This window comes from Equus przewalskii, chromosome 31, assembly GCF_037783145.1.
Source record: "Equus przewalskii isolate Varuska chromosome 31, EquPr2, whole genome shotgun sequence".
Classification (NCBI taxonomy): Eukaryota; Metazoa; Chordata; class Mammalia; order Perissodactyla; family Equidae; genus Equus; species Equus przewalskii.
Genome location: NC_091861.1, coordinates 9,138,752 through 9,160,572, shown reverse-complemented (window position 1 = coordinate 9,160,572; position 21,821 = coordinate 9,138,752). Strand labels below are relative to the sequence as shown.

The 21,821-nt window shown below is 40.6% G+C and overlaps 1 protein-coding gene across 3 annotated transcripts in view; it reads right to left on the bottom strand.

The window, feature by feature from the left end:
* The window catches only part of NVL (nuclear VCP like), a 90,523-nt gene that overhangs the window by 16,984 nt on the left and 51,718 nt on the right, over positions 1–21,821 (bottom strand). For all 3 annotated transcript variants that reach the window (XM_070602303.1, XM_070602304.1, XM_070602305.1), the window contains 3 exons: positions 15,561–15,667; positions 4,147–4,223; positions 1,810–1,898 (listed from right to left, as the gene is read on the bottom strand). In XM_070602303.1, the coding sequence (XP_070458404.1) occupies positions 1,810–1,898; positions 4,147–4,223; positions 15,561–15,667 (273 nt within the window). The remainder of the gene's footprint in view (positions 1–1,809; positions 1,899–4,146; positions 4,224–15,560; positions 15,668–21,821) is intronic.

The following is a 21,821-nucleotide window of genomic DNA, read 5'->3' as shown; positions in this document are numbered from 1 at the left end:
ATAATAGTCAACTTTCTAGACAGATATTAGAATAGTAGATATACCCCAAAATAAAATACAACGTGTAGCTGAATCTATCCACTGGAAGTTGAATGACATTACTGACTTCAGTTTCCTAAGATATCAATGAAAGTCCCTGAAGGACAGATAGCTAGAAATGCAAACTGTGGTAAAGCAGGGATGGCAGAATTTGTTATATATGTTTATAACATAACATCCAAATAGAATTATCAGTAGCAGCCAACACATGTACAGAGGCCTGCTAATTTAGTGACAAAACAAATCCCAACACGGCCATCAGACTCAGCTCTGAGGCAGCACGCTATCATCTAGGATGTTTTTATCTTCTAATTTTGCTAATTATATCTCACCTAATTTCAAAAGGAATTTAAAATAGCTTACAATAAAAGAAGTTCAGATAACTGAATCTTAAAATTAAACAACAAAACATCCAGGGACTTCATAGTGAAGATATGTGTGTTGACAAATCTAAGCTGAGTATATGCTGCTGTAACTGTAAACAAAATTTAGGTCTAAGATTCTTGGTAGCTAAATAAAAAAGACGTCTTTTGGGAATCTGGTGAATAAAAGGCCATGAACACAGACTTGAAGTTGAGATGAAAGTACAGGTTTGGCGGACAGGGTTTTGGAGGGTGTTCCACAGTACTACAAAGATGCCACGAACTCGACTGCTCATTCAACTGTCACAGGATCCTCACAAAGCAAAGGCTATTTCTGCACTTGGCTTGGTTGGAATGCAGGTCACAAATGAAATCTTTTTTGGCTAAACACACTGAAATAGCACCAAGATATTATCAAATGTGAAGAATGGTACAAAGCTGCTGAGATGGCCCCAAATCATCACATAATAACATATCTGGATTTTGCAGTAATTTGAAAGGAAAGTCTAGGTATATGGAAAATTATCTTCATTTTCACTTCTCATGTATCTGTGTGTGTGTGTGTGTGTGTGTGTTCTAAGCTCTCCAATTCAGGCTGCGTTTTAACAGGAATGTACAAGTCACCTTAGCAAAAGAAGGAGCTTTTCCAGAACTGATAAATGGAGCAAACTCACGACGATGACAGTGAATGGACCCACGTGCCTAAATCTCAGCATTTGTTATACAATGAGAAGGAAAGATGAATACTTTCTGTTAGAGAGGCACCAAATAACTTTGCAATTATTATAGCTGCTGGCCACAGACATTATGTAACCATTCCACCACACACCTAGCTGGGCAAGCAGTGTGGGATAGGCTGCCGAGAGACCAAAGAAAAGACCCGGAGACAGGAAACAAGACCTGTGGGTTTATTGGGAGTTACAGGGAAAGTCCAGTGGCGGCTGGCTGGACAGCAATGTGAATCCACTACTGCCCCCTGAGAGAAGCTTGCTTAAGTAGGCAGAGGAACAAAGGCTGCATGCTTGCCAATGGGGATCATCCCTGTATGACCTGCATTCCAAGGACCAGAGCCCCCCCACCCCAGACGGCCTCTGTGTTCCCTCCAACTTTGAGGGTCCTGGTGCTAACTCTCCCATGAGAAAGCAGCTGGGTTGGCCAAGCCCAGGACTGTTATCATCATGCGTGCTGGCACACAGCCCAGACAGGAGCCTCAGGGACACATGGTTCTTAAAGCGGCACACCAGCTAATGCCCCTACAGTAATATTCCAGAACAGTTTCTAAAGGTCTTATGAGAAAAATGTCAGTTTTACTATGACAGATAACAGATGTTAGAAAATGGTCATCTTCCAGGCCCAAAGTGGTTTCAGGTATCCAGAGTGAGGATTAATTAGATCAGAGAGAGCATACCTTTTTCACTTCCACTCCTCTGTCTTGCCATTTCCTGCCTCAGGGCACACAGAGAAGCTTCCCGCACCAAGGCAGAGAGATCCGCGCCCCTGTAAGAAAAAGAGTGTTCCTCCGTATTTATTCTTAGATGCCGCAAATCCCAGAAACAAGTCTGACAGCAGTCTCCACTCACGTCGCATTTTAAAGAATCAGGAAAGAAAGTGACCATTAAAGGTGGGATAGACTATTATGGTCAGTAGGAGAGAGCTTGGTTCGCTTTCACTTAAAATATTTTAGAAGAAAGGAAATTATGGCACAAACTATGCAATGAATCACAAATATCCCCATGCTAATAGCTATAGACACTAACGTTAATATAAAAACATCCAGTCAGTGGAAGAAGCTCACACATTATTTATTGTACAATTTTCACCCACGAGGCCTATGCTAACATGGTGACTGGCCCATTCACATACCACCTGATGTCTAAAATAAGCTAATATGGAAAGTTATTAAGGCCCCAAGAGCAAAAGGGGAAAATGTGAAGGCTAGAAAGTCTGACGCACTTGAATCAAGCTCAAGCTGAATGGACACATCATAAGTTACTTGAGTACAAGAACCAGCAGGCCTTCAATTAATTATTCTGTGCACTCAAATGCTCGTCAGCACAGTTCCTGAGCTCGACGAAGGACAGCGGTGCTGACTGACGTTTCACTACAGTACGTCTTCATAGAGACCCTTTGAGAAAGAGTTTGAATTTAGGGATTAACCTTCATTTCTAGACATTAAACTTATTTAACATATAATGTTGACAATCCATATAATGTATAAAGACACAGAGCTTAAATTATTAACTGAATCTAACGTTCCTGTTGGTAAAGTGTTAGGTTTACAACATTATTTAACAGTCACATGCATGCAGGGGTATTCATTCCTTCCCTTAATGTGAAATCCAGCACTCATGGAGAGACCACTAACTAACGTAGCCAGGTAGCTGACGACAGTGGTATTATAGTTTCTCTCCAACTGTGATGACAGTGGCATTTAAACCCAAAATGTACAACTTTAACCCTAACCCCTCTATAACCTGACAGCCTACGTGGTACAATCCAAAAGGTTTGGTAGGTTCTGCCATCAAAACCGTCTCCGTAACTCACTGAAAATCTTTTCAGATTTTAGCACTCAAAGCTGTAAATTTTTGTCTTTTTCCTTTTCCTTGACAGTCAGTTCATTTAAGTACAGACTGGTACGGGTTTGATTCCCAACTAGGGGGAGAGAAACAGTCTCCTTAAAGAGAGGAGAGGCCCCCACCACCCAGCCTGGGACTCGATCCTTTCCTCTTCATCAAGACATCCACCGCTTTCTTAAGCGAGCCAAGATGACTGAGCAAAGTGTGAGCCGGGGCACAGGGGTGGCAGAACAGAGATTGAGACTCGTGGCCCTAGACGTCCATCTATGAAAAACTTGGAGGAAAACCTCTGTCTCCTGACTACACACCCTAAAAATGATCAGTGTGGCTTCACGTGGAATCATCTTGTAAGAGAGTTATGGGAAATTCTTCAACAGAACTGGGAATGACTAAGCACCTGTGTTAGGAGCAGTGGGTGGGTTCCTTGGGTATGTTTACACTACTCAGTAACAGACTCCCGAAGCCCTCAAAGGTGAGAACACTGCCTCGTCTGCCTGACTGAGCTTCGGAAAGCAAACTGTTTGGCCCTGTCCTGAAGGAAAAGCATGAACACCAAGTATATTGTGGACGATCAAGACGGCTTTAAAATGAGCCAGAGGGGCGATGCCTCCTGTTAGTTAACCTTGAGTTTCATTTTCTTCCCTGTGCATCAAAATTGGGAAAGTTAACAAACAAACTTACTTAAAAACATATGAAGAAAACAAAAACTACAACCAGCACAAATATATGAAAGCTGAAGGCAGAAATGTTGGATTTCTTGCTTTTTACTAGGCTGCATGGGTGTTAACAGGTGTGCTATGAAAACGCATTCTGGAGCTTGGAAAATGTGGCACATACAGATTATTGTCTCTTAAATGCTGAGACACCTGGATCATCTGGCAGCCAGTAATGAAACGCCTGCTCAAATATTCTGGAAGAACAGACACAGTCTGCAAAGGGCAGCAACGGTGCTCAGGTCAACGAATGAGAGGATTCCTGCCATTCCCAAGAACTCCTCAGAGCCTAAGATGGGCAGTCCCCTCTCTAAGGAAGAACCAAACGTGAGGTGGTTTACAGACATCCGATGCAATCCTCTCAACAACCTGGTGAGGTGGACGTCATTCTCCCTCATTTTACACATGGGGAACTGAGCCTCAGAGAACTAACCGACTTGAGACTGAGATACTTACGAATAGCGATCACAGCGGCAGTCACGAGCAATTTGTTCCAAATTTACATCTGTGTCCAGTGGGGGTTTGGTGCCGTTCTAAAAAACGAGAGAAAAACCATCTTTCATTGAGGCTTTAAAGACCATTACTCTTCCACGTAATAGGTTCTCAATAAACAGGAACGGCTGCTTGATTTAATGAATGTAACTGACTCCCAGACTAGTGTTATAAGGATTTTTGCAAATTTCGATTTTGAGAAATGAGGTTAAGAAGTAGACTCCAGACTTGGCAAAGCCAAAGGCAAACGATTCATGCTGGTGGATTTGTGTGCATTGCAGCAAAAACAGCACCGAGAACAAAAATCACCACCTCAATCTTTCCAAAGGCGAAGAGAAGTATTTCCTCTGCTTGATTAAATACGGCAAACACTAAGCAGTGCTTAGTTCTGATGTGAGCAGTTTTTGTTTTTTGGGGTTTTTTTTTTGTGAGGAAGATTGGCCCTGAGCTAACATGTGTTGCCAATCCTCCTCTTTTTGCTGGGGAAGACTGTAGCTGAGCTAACATCTGTGCCAATCTTCCTTTAATTTTATGTTGGATGCCGCCACAGTGTGGCGTGATGAGTGGTGCTAGGTCCGTGCCCGGGATCCAAACCTGTGAATCCTGGGCCGGCGAAGTGCAGTGCATGAACTTAACCACTCGGCCACTGGGCTGGCCCCTTTATGTGCTTAGTTTTGATGTGAGGTTGGCTAAGAAGGGAGAAATAACATTGAACCTGGCCAGGAGGGAAGAGCAGTAAAGTGCTCTACAATAAAAGCCAAAAGCCCTCTGTGCTCATTATGTTCTTTCTGAACCCTTTATCTAAAACTCAGCCTTGACTTTGGTGCCAATTCCCCTTCAGGTCATACCAAGAGACGCTAGAAAGGTCAAGCATCAGAACAGTCTTAGAATTTCAGCAACACTCTATACAGTACCCTGCATGCGGACCATACGTACGTAAGCACATTTTTAGTGATTTAAACTGCAGATGGAAACAAAACAGTTTTTAGTGATTTAAAATGTATGACATAGATGGAACGTCTGTGAATTTTTGCTTTATTATTCTGATTCATAACTTACATATACATTGCATATTCTCTTTCCTTTGTAGCAAATATTATATTAGGAAGTAGTTTAAGAAGAAACACACGGACAAAAGCGAGGAAGCACATGCTGTTCAGCTTCAAGGGAAGTGTCAACACCAGCACGGCAGGTGCTCCAAGGGCAGGGCTGTGTCAGGAGGCCTGGCACCCGGGCAGCCACCCAGGCAGCCACCCGCCTCTCGGTCCACACTCGGACGGCGTCCTCTCATTTCCTCTCAGCTGGACATGCTAGAGAATTTAATAAACTGTACAGCTGCCGGCTGCTACTATTTGATAAAGTGCAAACGTTCATCTGACACAGGTTCAAGAAGCAGTTATGCTCCCCATGCAGCCCGCGTGGACCTGGGATGTGATCACGGGGAAATAAGAGTGTGACTTGCAGCAAACAATCTTTGTGCCTTTTTTCCTCCAGTTGTGTGTAAACCAAACGGTCAGACTACATGATCCCTAAGGTTCCTTTTAATGTGAACATTTTCAATTTAGGCAGCTAACCCTGGGTGGGCAGGGTGGGTAGCAGCTGGAAGGCAGCAGGACGGCAGCTTCTGAGGCTCTGGTAGTGTTCTCTCCCTCTCTTTTACTCTGGTACAATTTACTTAACAAAATTTATCATTTCAACCTTTTTTAAGTGTATAGTTTCGTGGCATTCAGTACCTTCATACTATCATGCAACCATCCATCCCTAGGACTTTCTTCATCTTCCCCAAATGAAACTTTATGTGCATTAACCATTAACCCTCCCATTCCCTCGCCCCAGCCCCTGGCAACCACCATTCTACTTTCCCTCTCTACGAATTTAACTGGTAATGGAGTTTGATCTGGAGGTTTTGTTTATGAAAACTCATGAAGCTGGACATTTAACGATATGTCCACTTTTCTGTATGTATATTATACTTCAATAAAAAGGTCTAACATGTGGAAGAAACACCAGACCAGGAATTAGAAAACCTGAGTTCCAAAGTTCAAATCTGCAACTGAATGGACCTTTTGGAAGTTCCTAGATCTTCATTATTTATTTTGGTATAATAATGATAATAAAAACATCAGTATCTTATCTCCAGATGAGGAGATATAATTTTGTGCTCTCTCTGGGAGGGGAGGGGAGGTCTGATCACACCGCCTTGCTCAGTCTCTCAATCCATCATCAGAAGGAGGCGGGGGAGAAGGGGGGCAGGTACCTCATTAGGCATGAGCCCTTATTAGTTTAATGTTCATAAGAAACTATTAACTATAAAGTTGTTTTTAATGCACTGGCTTTGAGTTACATCCTCAGCTCACATTAAGAGACCATGAGCCTCAGTCCTAAAAGGCTTATTATTGCGCTTACGACAGGGATATTGTTAAAAACACTGTCCTTCACATCTCAGTGTTCTCTGTATGAGGACCCAGAGGAGAAATTTTTCTCGCATCTGCATCCTGGGAGGAACTGTCAGCTTTCTACGTATAGGGCACCCTTTGTTTAAGTGAAATCTTTTGTGAAAGCTCAGTATATAAAGGAACACAATAAATAAATGATTATCTAAAAATAATACTTCAGAAAAATAATTCTTAGAATTTAGATTCTCAGAAATTTTCTAATTCTTAGGAAATTAATTTTTTAGAAAAAATAAATAATCTCCCAAATACCGTCAAGTGAAAGAAAGTAACAAACCGCCTGTTTCTGAGAGAGTGGGGTGTGGTCTACTTAGGATCCCTCCAAAAGTTTCAACAGCAACGTTACTTTCCAACTGTAGACAGAAGGCCTGAAGAATCTTTGGATCATTAAAATCTGATTATTCTTAACAGAAATGCAGCAATGTTTCTGACCCGTAGCAAGAAGTAAAATGAAAGTGAATTCTACATACTGTCAAGTGGGAGCGATTAGAAATTTTTTACTGGTATATTAGAAAGCTTATAAAATAAAATTTATAAATATTTTAGAGAATCATTTCTTGAAATGGTACTAACACAGGGAATATTTAGAACTTTCTATACTAACTTGGTTTTTCTTCACTACTGGTTTTATCTCTTAATAAAAGCTCTAAGAGAAATCTCAAATAATTTGGTGACTATAGAAAGCTGAGCCAAAGAAATCAGAAGAAAAACAAGAAAACAGTCTCTTAAGAAGTTTATGGCCCACAAGCACTATATGAGGTACCCAGAGCCGTCAAACTCACTCAAACTCACGGAGACAGAAAGCAGAGTGGTGGTCGCCAGGAGCTGGGGGAGGGGGAATGCGGAGTTAGTGTTTAACGGGAGATTCTCAGGTTGCAAAATGAAGAGTTCTTGAGATGGACAGTGGTGATGGCTGCACGACAATATGAATGTACTAATGTCAAAGAACTATACACTTAAAAATGGTTAAAATGGTAAATTTAAGTTAAATATATTTTACCATTTTATTTTTTAAACTTGCTTGTTTTTATTTTAGAACTTTTTAACTTCCTCGAATACTACATTGTAAAAAAAATTAGAAAATACAAACATTACAAAATTTCTACAAAATTAGAAAATATGCTGAGCAAAATAAAAAAATTGTTTTTATGTCACTTTCGGTTTTTCAAAGCTGAATACAAAAAAACTAAGCATTTTATTTTTTAAAGACCTTTTTTACTGAGCTGTGGATTTAGAAAATTAAAACTCATTTAAATAAATGAAACTTCAAAGCAATAAGAACTTTTGGTTATTAGCTTAACTATCTTTGTACCTACTGTTTTTAGTTTGTTTTAAACTCAACAGTGTACAAATTAAAAAAAAGATTTTATTGATGTCACATCAGTTTATAACATTGTGTAAATTTCAGGTGCACATCATCATATTTCAGCTTCTGTATAGACGGCATCGTGTTCACCACCAAAAGTCTAGTTTCCATCTGTCACCGTACACATGTGCCCCTTTACCCTTTTCGCCCTTCCCCCCAACTCCCTTCCCCTCTGGTAGCCACCAATCTGTTCTCCTTATCTGTGTGTTTGTTTATCTTCCACATATGAGGGAAATCACACAGAATTTTAAAAAAAAGACGTCATGATCCATTTACACTATTATTTCCTATAATTCTGATTAAGTATTATATTTCATGGAACACTCAGGTTCAAAAAGTAATTCAAGATTGTACTGTTACTTTTCTTTTATCTCAATAATTATATCTATATTTAGTCACAGAAATCTACTCTTCGTCACATAACAGAGTCTGGAATCAGCAATGATTTTTTGTTTTTTTTGAGGAAGATTAGCCCTGAGCTAACTACTGCCAATCTTCCTCTTTTTGCTGAGGAAGACCCTGAGCTAACATCCATGCCCATCTTCCTCTAATTTATAGGTGGGATGCCTACCACAGCATGGCTTGCCAAGCGGTGCCACGTCTGCACCCGGGATCCGAACCAGTGAACCCCGGGCCACTGGGAAGCGGAACGCGCGAACTTAACTGCTGCGCCAATGGGCTGGCCCCCTGATTTTTCTTTTTTTTTTTTTTGAGGAAGATTAGCCCTGAAATAACATCTTCCGTTAATCCTCCTCTTTTTGCTGAGGAAGATAGGCCCTGAGCTAACATCTATTGGCCCAACTTCTTCTACTTTATATGTGGGATGCCTGCCACAGCACGGCTTGGTAAGCAGTGGGTACGTCCGTGCCCAGGATTCAAACTGGCAAACCCTGGGCCATCAAAGTACAATGTGTGAACTTTAACCCCTGCGCCACCAGGCAGGCTCCAAGTAATAATTTTTATTCACACAGTTGATTTGAAAAAAATAAAGAAAGGAAAATTAACATTATCATACCACCCTAACACGGTAATTGTTACTTTGCAATTTCTTGCCAGTCTTTGAACATATACAAAGAAACACACACCTCTGTATCCTGCTTTTGTGAGATAGTTTGCTCATCAGTAAAATGGAAATAATATTCATTCGAATATTTAAATACTTAATTTCAAACATTTCAAAAGGCAGTTGCAAGGATTAAGCATACTTGTATATGTAAAGTACCTGGAACACAGTAAGTGTTCAGTAAACATTACCTATCATTAGACCAGCTATTCTTAGCTCATGAAAATTTAACAGATGGTGTTTCTAGGGGAGAAGTTAATATATGTTATAGTCTTACGGGACACATTTAAAAAAATAAATTGGAACTTTTGGGTCCCCTAGTGGGCTTTTTACCATTATTTTAAAGACTATATATTACCTCAAAGCACTTGGCAGACATCATATAATCTTTCTGGCTTTCGTTAAGTTTTAATGAATTTACAGGGGAAAAAAGGAAGTTAAGAAAAAAACATTCCAGTCATCCCAGGGGGTTTTGGTGATACACCTCTTGCTACCACATCATTACCAGAAACACCAAATAGGATATAGAAAGAAGTAGTTTGTCATCACTTGTTTTTCTTTTAAGAAACTTGGACTCCAAAAGATACTGAGAAGTTGCCTGACCTACAAATATCTTCAAACTTTTAGGAACAAGAGTAAGGAATTTTACTGTAATCTCCCCACAATATTTCAGGCGTTAATTGGAAAAAGAGGAAACCGTATACAAAACAATCTGGGGAACTAAAGTAAAAAGCCAGTAAACTTTGAATCAGAAAGGGTAAACATTAAAATGCCAATGGTTCCCACTCTCAGCTGATTTACAAAGAATGTACAGGGGCAGGGGTCTGACCAGTGGCTCTCCCCTGAAATGAAAGAGTCTGGTTCCTCTCCCTCTACCCAGCTTTAGTGTGAGCCATCAACAAAGATCTTGGATCAGGAACAGTCACGGCTTCCGGAGGGGAGAGGGAAGACAGGGACATGACACTCGAGCAGCGGCTCTCCTCAGAGGCACAGAGCAGCACACCTGTCAGCAGCCCGGGGCTCTCTCCTCCAACGCAGGTCTGTGCAGAGACTCCACGCCAGAGAATGCGACACACCCAGACCAACGCAGACAGACTTGAAGGTCAGAGAGATTCATCGCCAAAGGCCCTTCTTTGCCTACAGCACAGCCGGATGACCACAATCCTACACAAAATTGCTCTTAAAGTCAAATTGATTTTTCTATCAAAATGCCTTTTTCTTTTTTTTTTTCCTTTCCATATTCACAACTTTGTGCATGGAAGCTGCCCAAAGGGCCTTTCTGTCTAATTCTAGGCTCTTCCTCCTAAATCTCCACATTTATGCCAGACAACTATTCCTTAAAAGAACACAACAAAACCCCCCAAATATACATACATATATGTTCACGACAGAAAATCTGGAATATAAGGCAACTGAGACAGAGAAAAGCATCTCCTGACACACAGCAGCAGGTCTGATGCGAGCAGGTGGCGCCGGGGTGCTGGGGAATTCTGGACACTCCCAGCTGGGCGGGTGTTCTCCTGCTGGCATCAACAGTTCACAGAACATCGAGATCAGACAAGGCCACCCTGTGACCAGATGACAAACACAAAAACAAGACGGCCCGCCGCAGACTCACGTCCGAACACACACAAAATGTGACCACTGTCTAAGCCACAGAAATGCCGACACATCCCCATCTGGGTTGACGTGAGCGAGTGACTGCTGCTTCTCCCAATCACAGCTCGAGCCTTGCTCTAGCTTTCCTTCCTTCTGGATAAAATTTATGAAGCTTTCAATCACAAAATTACACCCGCTTTTTGAAAGCGATCAGAGCAAAGCCCCCTAAACTCTTTCCAACTCTACCACGAACACACATCGCTGGAGTCCTTCTGGCCTCCTCTTCCCGAGCGGCCGCAGACCTCCCACCCCATCGCTGCAGACGGCAACAAGCCACGACCTCTTCAACTACAGGCGTGTTCCTGGCTGGAGGGCACTGACGGAACAGAAAAGATAACCTGTAATTCCATCTCCTAGAGGCAAGCACTGTTAATATTTGAGTATATTTTCTTCTTGACTTTTTTCTCTATATTTTTTTACATAGTTGAAGTCTCCAGCCTATTCAGTTGTCTTCATTTTTCTCCCCTTCTCAGAAATCAGTGAACATGCTGGCTGTTGTTTTATAAACATTGTATTATCTTCTCATCTGGAAGACAAGTTCCGTATGGAAAGGTCATGTCTGATGTTTCTTCGTTTCCCCACGGGATATGCACAACCAGGGACATATTTAGTTTACAATAAGTACTAGTTGACTGTGCAAAAGATCATTCCTTTAGGTTAATATTCTACTACCTTATTTTCTTAATAATTTTATCTTTGAAGTGGGGTACTTTGAGCATTTACCCCTGAGTCTGAGGGCTAGGAATGTCGGCAAACAGCACTAAAATTGCAGATGAAGGGAAGACATAAAGTGGTTCCACAGTGTTGAGTACTATGGAGTGGATGAAACATGTCTGGAAGAATGAGCCAACCAATCTTCCGGGTCTGAATCTCTAAGGCCCTGAACTCCACACACCTCATGTCAGGCATGTCTAGAAACGAGAATCACTCCGATCTCTGCCTTTAATTAGGGACATCCCAGGGGCAAGTGTAGAAGCATTATCATTATGTCATCATAACTACAAGAAATTTAAAGAAACAAATTAGGATTGTATGCACGCGTATGTGCCTGTGTTGTGTATACCTACGTACACACATACATTAACCAAAGCAAACAAAATCTCACTCTCATAGTTCCTCATGACAGAGCCGACGAGAGGGAAAGAAATGCTTGGTACAAAGAAACAAGTCTACACAACTATGGCAAGGTTTCCTAACTCTGGCATTATTGATACACGGGGTCAGGTAACTCTTTGTGGTGGGGCTATTTTGTGCAATGCAGGATGTTTAGTAACACCATCACTCCCCTACCTGGTGATAAACAACTGTCCGCAGACACTGCCTGCGGGTTAGGGGTGGGGTAGGCTGTTGTTGGTAAAATGGCCCTAGGTTGAGAGCCACTGAACTAAAGCAATGTGTTTTCACGGCTTTGACCACCAGCTATGTGCTGATGACAGGCAAAACTATAACCGAGCCAGAGGACTCTCCTGAACTCTCCACCACAGAACCTACCTCCTGCTGGCCGTCTCTGCCTGGATAACGCCCAGGCACTTGAAACTCAAATAATACCACCTCCTCATTCCCAAAACCGTATCTTGGAGGATATTCAGCTGTCCAAGCTGAGAATTCATCTTCCTTTTTCTTTACCCCTCAACTCTACAGTTAATCCAACGCCCTGTTAATTAGTACCTTTAAACAGTTCTTATATGTATGTCCTCTTTGCTAGTCCCCTGATACTGCCTTAGTTCCAGCATGCTTACCTTTACAGCCTTTAGTTTCACCTTCCTCCGAGCTAACTTCCATACTGCTGTCAGTGGGGTCTTGTTTTTTTTTTAATTAAATGCTTTTTTTTTCTTCTTCATCTCCCCAAGGCCCCCCCAGTACATAGTTGTATATTTTAGTTGTGGGTCCTTCTAGTTGTGGCATGTGGGATGCCGCCTCAGCATGGCCTGATGAGTGGTACCATGTCCGTGCCCAGGATCTGAACCGACAAAACCCTGGGCCGCCGATGCAGAGCATGCGAACTCAACCACATGGCCATGGGGCCGGCCAGTGGCGTCTTTTTAACCCAAAAAGCTGATCACCCTCCTTCTGTTCTCCCTCCTTTGGGAGATAGTTATGAACACTGCTATATGTAGTTTTAAGTAATGATGGCCCAGTGATGTAGGACCACAAAATCTTCCTTTGCCAACATAGAAAGAAAATACTAAAAAAAGGGCAAAGTTTAAAAATTTACTAGTGGCAACCAATAAAGAAAGGGGTAAATGTTCATGTTGTAAATGTTGAAAAGTGGGTGCCAAAGAAAGAGAAAATTCTGGAGTGGCTAGCAATTAGGCCCCCATTCCTGGGAAGCAGCATTGAGGAAAGAAGTTGACAAATCTTGTGAACATCCATTAATACTCCAATCTGGAGAGAAGCAGCCTGAGGACAAGATATCCCCAGGAAAAGTTAAAGACAAACCCTCAGACATACCATCAAGGGATTTCGGCAGCATCAGGAAGAACTGCCAAGATACGCCAGTCTCCAGGGGCTGTGCAGCACTGGGGCACAACCCCATACCAATGAGATATGCTCTGTACAGACAGAGCAGGTCCAGGTATAAGACACTTCATAGGGCATCTTTGAGAAGAGAATAAGCTCAGGCTTCCCCATGAGGGTTAACTTACTACCAGTTTAGCTCCCTTTCCTACCCCTAGGCTGTAAAAATGTAGATAAAAAGCAATTAAGCAGACTGTCAAATTCTAATGGGTAAGGGGTAGGAAGATGGGTCCAGGTGGAGAATGCATCCACTCTATATTAGGATCAAGAGGAGGTGGGGTTGGAGTAACCATCCAGATGAAGAGAAAGAAGCAACGCAATGGGAAGGGAGGGAGGGAGGAGGAGGAGAAAGGAAAAAGAAAAAGAAGACTAAGTTAATCACAGTGAATGCAAAAATTAAAGACAAAATACAAAAACTAAAGCAATTAGAAAAAAGATATGGAAGACACAGGAGATTTAATATAAGAATAATTGGTGACGTTGGAGAAGTACATCCAATAAATGAATCAGAGAAAGCCTTCAGACATACAACACAGAAAATTTTCCCTGGAATGAAGGCAGAATTGCATCCACAGAATAAAAAGCTACACCAGATTTTAGTTCCTCTCCACTCAAAATAAACCCACACTATCACCACCACCAGCAATAACAAAAAAGGTAACAGACAGTGACATATCTTAGTTCAGTTATTAAACTTCAAAGATAAAGGATTTTTCAGAGATCCAAGCAGAGAAAGTCAGTCACCTAGCAAGGCGAAAACAACAATCAGACTAGCCTCAGACATCTTTACAGACATACTCAATGTCCAAAAAGGATGCTGTAATTTCTACAAAGACCAGAAAGAAAGACTGTGTGACCAAGGAAAAATCATTCCTGGCTAATACGCCATTCAAGTCTAAAGACGACAGGCAGACATTCTTAATCACGAAAAGAACCCAGGGAATAGAGCTGAATAAACAAACTATTAATAAGTAGAACAAACCTCATGAAATATAGTCAACCAAAAGACAAAACACAATAGACCAGAAAACATATAAAAGCCGTGGGCAAAGTGCTGGTTGTGAGTACCGTATCTATTTAAACATGAAACTAAGAATGTGACTCTAGAACAGAATGAAAATGTGAAGACACTGGACAAGAAAAAACCTATAGAAAACAACTGAGAAGCGGAAGGAAGGAAAGACAGAGATCCTAATGATCGAAACTTCAGAGAGGAAATTAAACCAACGCCATCTACAATGAAAAATGTACTTGAGGGGCTGGCCCCATGGCCGAGTGGTTAAGTCCCTGCGCTCTGCTTCGGAGGCCCAGGGTTTCGTTGGTTCGGATCCCGGGCGCGGACATGGCACGATTTGTCAGGCCACGTTGAGGCAGCGTCCCACATGCCACAACTAGAAGGACCCACAACTAAGATATACAACTATTTACTGGGGGGATTCGGGGAGAAAAAGCACACATACACACAAAAAAAGTGTACTTGAAAAAAAGAATGACTTAGCTGCTTAGTAACTTTATTAATCTTTTTTTAAAAGTTTCAATCCTTAGAGTGATTCTTTAGGGAAAGAATATCTTTTATGGAAAAGAAACATTTACTGGAAGTTTAATAATTCCTTTAGCTTTGTTCTCATTTAAATTTCAAATAAATTTAACTTTATTTAAATAGTGTTAAGTTCATTCCTCTTCCTCCTCCTCATTCACTCAAGCACCCACCCATCCCCCACCCACGCTGCATAGAGAAGTTTGGAAAGATGCCTGTGCTAAGTGCTAATGCAGATTATTCTGTGGTAGTACAATTTAGGGTGATTTGTTTTCTTCTTTGTATTTTGTATGCACTACTTGTTTTTATAAAAATAGCAAAGTCAATACTGTACAGGCATCTTAAAAGTTGGCATACACCAACATGGAGGAAAGAATTAAAAATTGTGGTTTTAAAATTCAATTTTTCTCTGGATATTTATAATGGGCCTGTATCTATTTACTTTCCATCTCCAAAAGTTTCTGTTCTATTTCAAATATGCTCTGAAGACAATTCCTCTAAAGTAACAAAGATCAAAAAAACAAAGTGTGATTAGAGTGACATCTCCCGCACATCAGCTGAGCATGTAACTCTAACCATCCCTTTTATTTTAAGCAAATAAAAAAGAGCGGATGGCCTCTTCAATGACCAAAAACAGCTCACCTTCTCCTTTCGGAGATATGCAGGCTGGGCAAATATTTACAGCTACAGAAAAGAAAGGGACTAGGCATCCTAAATTACTACTTGTCTGTTTTTAAAACGAGAGAAACATAACACAAAAATATACCATTTCCTTTAACTCACTTTTGTGATCGTTTTTAAGATGGCGAGGCGATCTGCTGGGGGCGGCAGACCCACAAAGAGTGTCTTATCCAGCCGGCCCGGGCGCAGGATCGCAGGGTCAAGGATATCTAGAGAAGCAGGGACAAAAAAGTCTAAGTAAATAAAATAGAATTCTCATTTATTTATTTTACTGGGGTCATATGGGCTTATAACATTGTCTAATTTGGGGTGTACCTTATTACATCAGTTTCTATATGGACTGCATTGTGCTCACCACTAATAGTCTAGTTTTCATCTGTCACCATACATATGTGCCCCTTTATCCCTTTTGCCCTCTCCCCCACCCCCTTCAAACAGAATCTTTTAAAAAATATAATTAACATGAGAGATGGGAAGAGGATATTTTTTTAAAGAACAAAATTGATAAATTAGACTTTATTAAAATTAAAAGCTTCTGCTCATTAGAATATGTCCTTCAGAAAGTGGAAAGTCCAGCCCTCCCCTCCTGCCCCAAACCTGCCTTCCTCCAGGATTCTCTCTCTCAGACAGTGACCGCCGCCTGCCCCCAGACACAAGGCAGGTCTCTCCCTTCCCTCTGACCAGAGACACGTCCTATCAACTCTATCGAGTCCGCCTCCCACTACCCAGACCCTCGGTCAAGGCCAAACGTATCATCCTGCTAACCAGTCCTGCTTCTACACTTGCCCTCGCTGGGACCCCCTACAATGCCGCCACGGCTATCTCCCCAAACACACACCCAGCCCTCTCAGTGGCTGCTCCCCACCGCAGAAGGAAGGGTAGCACTTGCAGTGTCATGCTAGAGCGCTGCGTGACCAGCCCGTCTAAGGGCCATCTGACCATGGGGGGAGGTTCTCAAACATCCTGTCTCAGAAAACCCTTTACACTTTACAAAATTATTGAGGACCCCCTTTATCCCTAGGCAGCCACTAATCTGTTATGTTAATATAGATTACTTGGCATTTTCTAGAATTTTATATAAGTGGAATCATACAATATGTACTCTATCCACTTATGTTTATTCAACATAATTATTCTGAGATTCAACTAAGTCGTTACGTGTATTAGTACTTAATTCTCTCTTATTGCTGAGTAGTATTCCACCGCATGGATATGCTGCACATTTGTTTTTCCATTCTTCCGTGGATAAACATTTGGTTTGTTTCCAGTTTTGGACTACTACAGTAAAGCTGCTATGAACACTCGTGCACAAGTCTTTGTATATGCTTTCATTTTGCTCTGGTAAACCCTTAGGTGTGGGATGCAAAGTAGTATGGCTATATCACCCAGTAGGTGTGTGCTTAACTTTTAAAAGCCAACGAATTGTTTTCCAAACTAGCTGTACACCCCACTGGCAGCGTATGAGAGCTCCAGTTCCTCTGTATCCTCGCCCACACTTGGTATATTTAGTCTTTCTAATTTCAGTCACTCTAAGGTTTGTGGTGATACCTCACTGTGGCTTTCATTTGCATTTCCCCAGTGACTAATGATACTGAGCACCTTTTCATATATTTGCCACCTGTATACCTTCCATAGTGAAGTGTCTGTACAAATCTTCTGCCTGTTTTTGTTTTTTGTTGTTCTTGTTGAGTTTTGAGAGTTCATTATATATTCTGGGTATAAATCCTTCATCAGATATATATTTTGCAAGTATTTTCTCCCAGTGTGTGGTTTGTCTTTGAATTCTCTTTGTGGCATCTTTTGAAGAGCAGTTCAACTTATGCATTTGCTCTAAAAGACTGTGCTTTTGGTGTCATATCTAAGAAATCGTTACTTAATCCAAGGTAGAAAAAATTTCCTCCCATCTTTTCTTCAAGTCGTTTTATAGCTTTGAGTCCTCACTGGTCTTTGATCCATTTGACTTAGCTTTTTAAAATTGAGGTTACGGGGGCTTACAACATGTAAATTTCAGGTGTACATCATTTCTATCGATTTCTGTATAGACTGCATCGTGTTCACCACCAAAAGTCTAGTTGCCTCTGTCACCACACACCTGTGCTCCTTTACCCCTTTCAACCTCCCACTGCCCCTTTCCCCCTGGTAACCACCAATCTGTTCTCCGTATCTATGTGTGTGTTTATCTTCCGCCTATGAGTGAAGGCATAGGGTAACTGTCTTTCTCCATCTTCCTTCCTCCCTTAGCATAATACTCTCTCAAGTCCATCCATGTTGTTGCAAATGGCAAGATTTCATCTTTCTTATGGATGAATAGTAGTACGTTGTATATATATACCACATCTTTGTCCATTCATCCATTGATGGGCACTTAGGTTGCTTCTAAGTCTTGGCTATTGTGAATAATGCTGCAATAAACATAGGGTTGCACATATCTTTTCAAATTAGTGTTTTCGTGTTCTTTGTATAGATTCCCAGAAGTGGAATAGCTGGATCACATGGTATTACTATTTTTAATTTTTGAAGAACCTCCATACTGATCTTCATAGTCTCTGCACCAATTTATATTCCTACCAGCAGTATATGAGGGTTCCCTTTTCTCCAGTCTCTCCAACATTTGTTATTTTTTTGTCTTTTTAATAACAGCCATTCTAACGGGCGTGACATAACATCTCACTGTAGCTTTGATTTGCATTTCCCTGATAATTAGTGATGCTGAATATCTTTTCACGTGCCTGTTGGCCATCTGTATACCTTCTTTGGAAAAAGTCTGTTCATATCCTCTGCCTATTTTTTGATCAGTTGTATGAGTTCTTTATATATTTTGGATATTATATTAATATCTTATCGAATACACAATTTGAAAATATTTTCTCCCAATTGGCAGGTTGTCTTTTTGTTTTGTTCATGGTTTCCTTTGCCATGCAGCAGCTTTTTAGTTTGATGCAGACCCATTTGTCTATTTTTCCTTTTGTTTCCCTTGCCTGAGGAGACATGATATTCAAGAAGGTACTGCTAAGACCAACGTCAAAGAGCGTACTGTCTATGTTTTCTTCCAGGAGTTTCATGGTTTCAGGTCTTACATTTAAGTCTTTAATCCATTTGAAGTTAATTTTTGTGTATGGTGTAAGATAATGGTCTATTTTCATTCTTTTGCATGTGGCTGTCCAGTTTTCCCAACACCGTTTATTGAAGAGACTTTCCTTTCTCCATTGTATGCTCTTGGCTGCTTTGTCCAAAATTAGCTGTCCATAGACGTGCAGGTTTATTTCTGGACTCTTAATTCTGTTCCATTGATCTGTGTGTTTTTCTGCCAGTACCATGCTGTTTTGATTACCATAGCTTTGTAGTATATTTTGAAATCAGGGAGTGTGATACCTCCAGCTTTGTTCTTTTTTCTCAGGGTTGCTTTGGCTATTCAGGATCTTTTGTTGTTCCATATAAATTTTAGGATTCTTTGTTCTATTTCCATGAAAAATGTTGTTGGGATTCTGATAGAGATTTCACTGAACCTGTACATTGCTTTAGATAATAGACATCTCATCTATGTTACTTCTTTCAATCCATGAGCATGGAATGGCTTTCCATTTCTTTGTGTCTTCTTCAATTTCTTTCAGCGTCTTAACAGTTTTCAGCGTACAAGTTGTTCACCTCCTTGGTTAAATTTATTCCTAGAGGGGCCAGCCCCGTGGCTGAGTTCACGTGCTTCGCTTCGGCGGCCCAGGGTTTTGCTGGTTGGGATCGTGGGTGCGGACATGGTACTGCTTGCCAAGCCATGCTGGGGTGGTGACCCACACAGCACAACCAGAGGCACTCACAACTAGAATTTACAACTATGTACTGGGGGTTTTTGGGGAAAGGAGGGAAAAAAAAGATCGGCAACAGATGTTAGCAGGTGCAATCTTTAAAAAAAAAAAATTTATTCCTAGATTCTCTTGTTGTTGTTGCAGCTGTAAATGGGATTGTAATCTTGATTTCTCTTTCTGCTAGTTCATTGTCAGTATATAGAAATGATACTGATTTTTGTTTGTTGATTTTGTACTCTGCTACTTTACTGCATTTGCTCATTAACAGGGTTTTTGTGGATTCTTTAAGGTTTCTATATATAGAATCATGTCATCCCCCAATAGTGACAGTTTTACGTCTTCCTTTCCAATTTGGATCCCTTTTCTTTCTTTTTCTTGCCTAATTGCTCTGGCTAGGACTTCCAATACTATGCTGAATAAAAGCAGTGAGAGTAGGCATCCTCGTCTGGTTCCTGTTCCTAGGGGAATAACTTTCAGTTTTTCAAAGTTGAGTAAGATGTTGGCTGTGGGTTTCTCACATATGGCCTTTATTATGTTGAGGTACTTTCCTCCTATATTCATTTTATTGGCAGTTTTTACCAGAAATGGATGTTGGATCTTGTCCAATGCTTTCTCTGCATCTATTGAGAGGATCATGTGATTTTTATTCTTCATTTTGTTAATGTGGTGTTTACCTTGATTGATTTGTAGATGTTGAACCATCCCTGCATCCCTGGAATAAATCTCACTTGATCATGGTGTATGATCGTTTTAATGTATTATATTCAATTTGCTAATATTTTGTTGAGGATTTTTGCATCTATGTTCATCAGTGATACTAGTCTCTAATTCTACTTCTTTGTGTTCTCCTTGTGTTTTTGGTATCAGGGTAATGGTGGCCTTGTAAAATGAGTTAAGAAGCATCCTGTCCTTTTCAAAATTCTTGAAGAGTTTGAAAAGGATAGGTATTAAACTTTCTTTGAATGTTTGGTAGAATTCACCCGAGAAGCCATCTGGTCCTGGACTTTCATTTTTTTTTTTTTTTTTAAAGATTTTAATTTTTTTCCTTTTTCTCCCCAAAGCCCCCCAGTATGTAGTTGTATATTCTTCGTTGTGGGTCCTTCTAGTTGTGGCATGTGGGACGCTGCCTCAGCATGGTTTGATGAGCAGTGCCATGTCCGTGCCCAGGATTCGAACCAACGAAACACTGGGCCGCCTGCAGCAGAGCGCGCGAACTTAACCACTCGGCCACGGGGTCAGCCCCTGGACTTTCATTTTTTGTGAAGTTTTTTAAGATTACTGTTTTACTCTCTTTACTTGTGATTGGTCTACTCAGATTTTCTATTTCTTCTTGATTCAGTTTTGGGAAGTTGTATGATTTTAAGAGTTTATCCCTTTCTCCTAGGTTATCCAATTTGTTGGCATATTATTTTTCATAGTATTCTCTTATAATCCTTTGTATTTCTGGGGTATCTGTTGTAATTCGTCCGCTTTCATTTCTGATTTTATTTGAGCTTTTTCTTTTGTTTTCTTAGTGAGTCTGGCTAACGGTTTGTCAATTTTGCTTATCTTTTCAAAGAACCAGCTCTTAGTTTCAATGATTTTTCCTGCTGTCTTTTTGGTCCCTTTTGAGTTAATTTTTGCAGGTGGTAAGAGGTATGGATTAAAGTACATTTTTCTTGGATATGGATATCTGATTGTCCCAGTACTATTTCTTGAAAAGTCTAACCTTTCTCCACTGCATTGCCTTTGTGCTTTATAAAAAAATCAGCTGTCCAGATATGTGTGGGAATATTTTTGGATTTTATTATCTTCCATTGATCTATATATTTATGTCTATACCAGCAACAGGCTATGGAAACAACTTCTAACTTAAATATACAAATACAGATCTTAAAGCCAGATTCGCATGCCCAAAAATAAAGCCTGATGTAAACAATTCTGATTATAATTAGAAAGCATTCTTAGTGTACAACTTTGATAATCACTTAATATCTCTGACTGACAAATACCACATTTAGTATTACATACTTTAAGAAATTATTTACTTATTTTATTTACAGTAAAAAGCATCCTGAGCACTTTATTTTAGTACTAGATAATTTAAACTACGCTCCACCAAAGCTCCTACAAAATTCTACGTATTACATCATTTCTTAAAGAAAATCTAGTACTGTCCGTCTAGAACTCCTATGTACTAACCTGCTTTTTGGCACTGTGGAAGAGCCTAAATACTAGAGAGAAGTGTGCAAGGGATGGAAGTTCTAAGAAGTGAGAGAGGCTGGCTCATACCCAACACCTCCATTTGACTAACAGGCATCTTAAACCTGACAGATAAATCTCTCATGTTTTCCCATCTCCTCATCAAACAGAGCCCCATCACTGCCTTTCCCATCTTGCTTAATGCCAACTCACCCTTCCAGTTTCTTAGGCCTAAAACCTGGAGTCATGCTTGATTCCACTCTTCTAAATCCATATCCAATCCATTAGCAAGTCCTGTCAACTCTATGACACAATACATCCAGATTCTTTCTATGTCCATGGCTATTGCCTGGTTCAAATAACCAACATCTTACACTCAGAT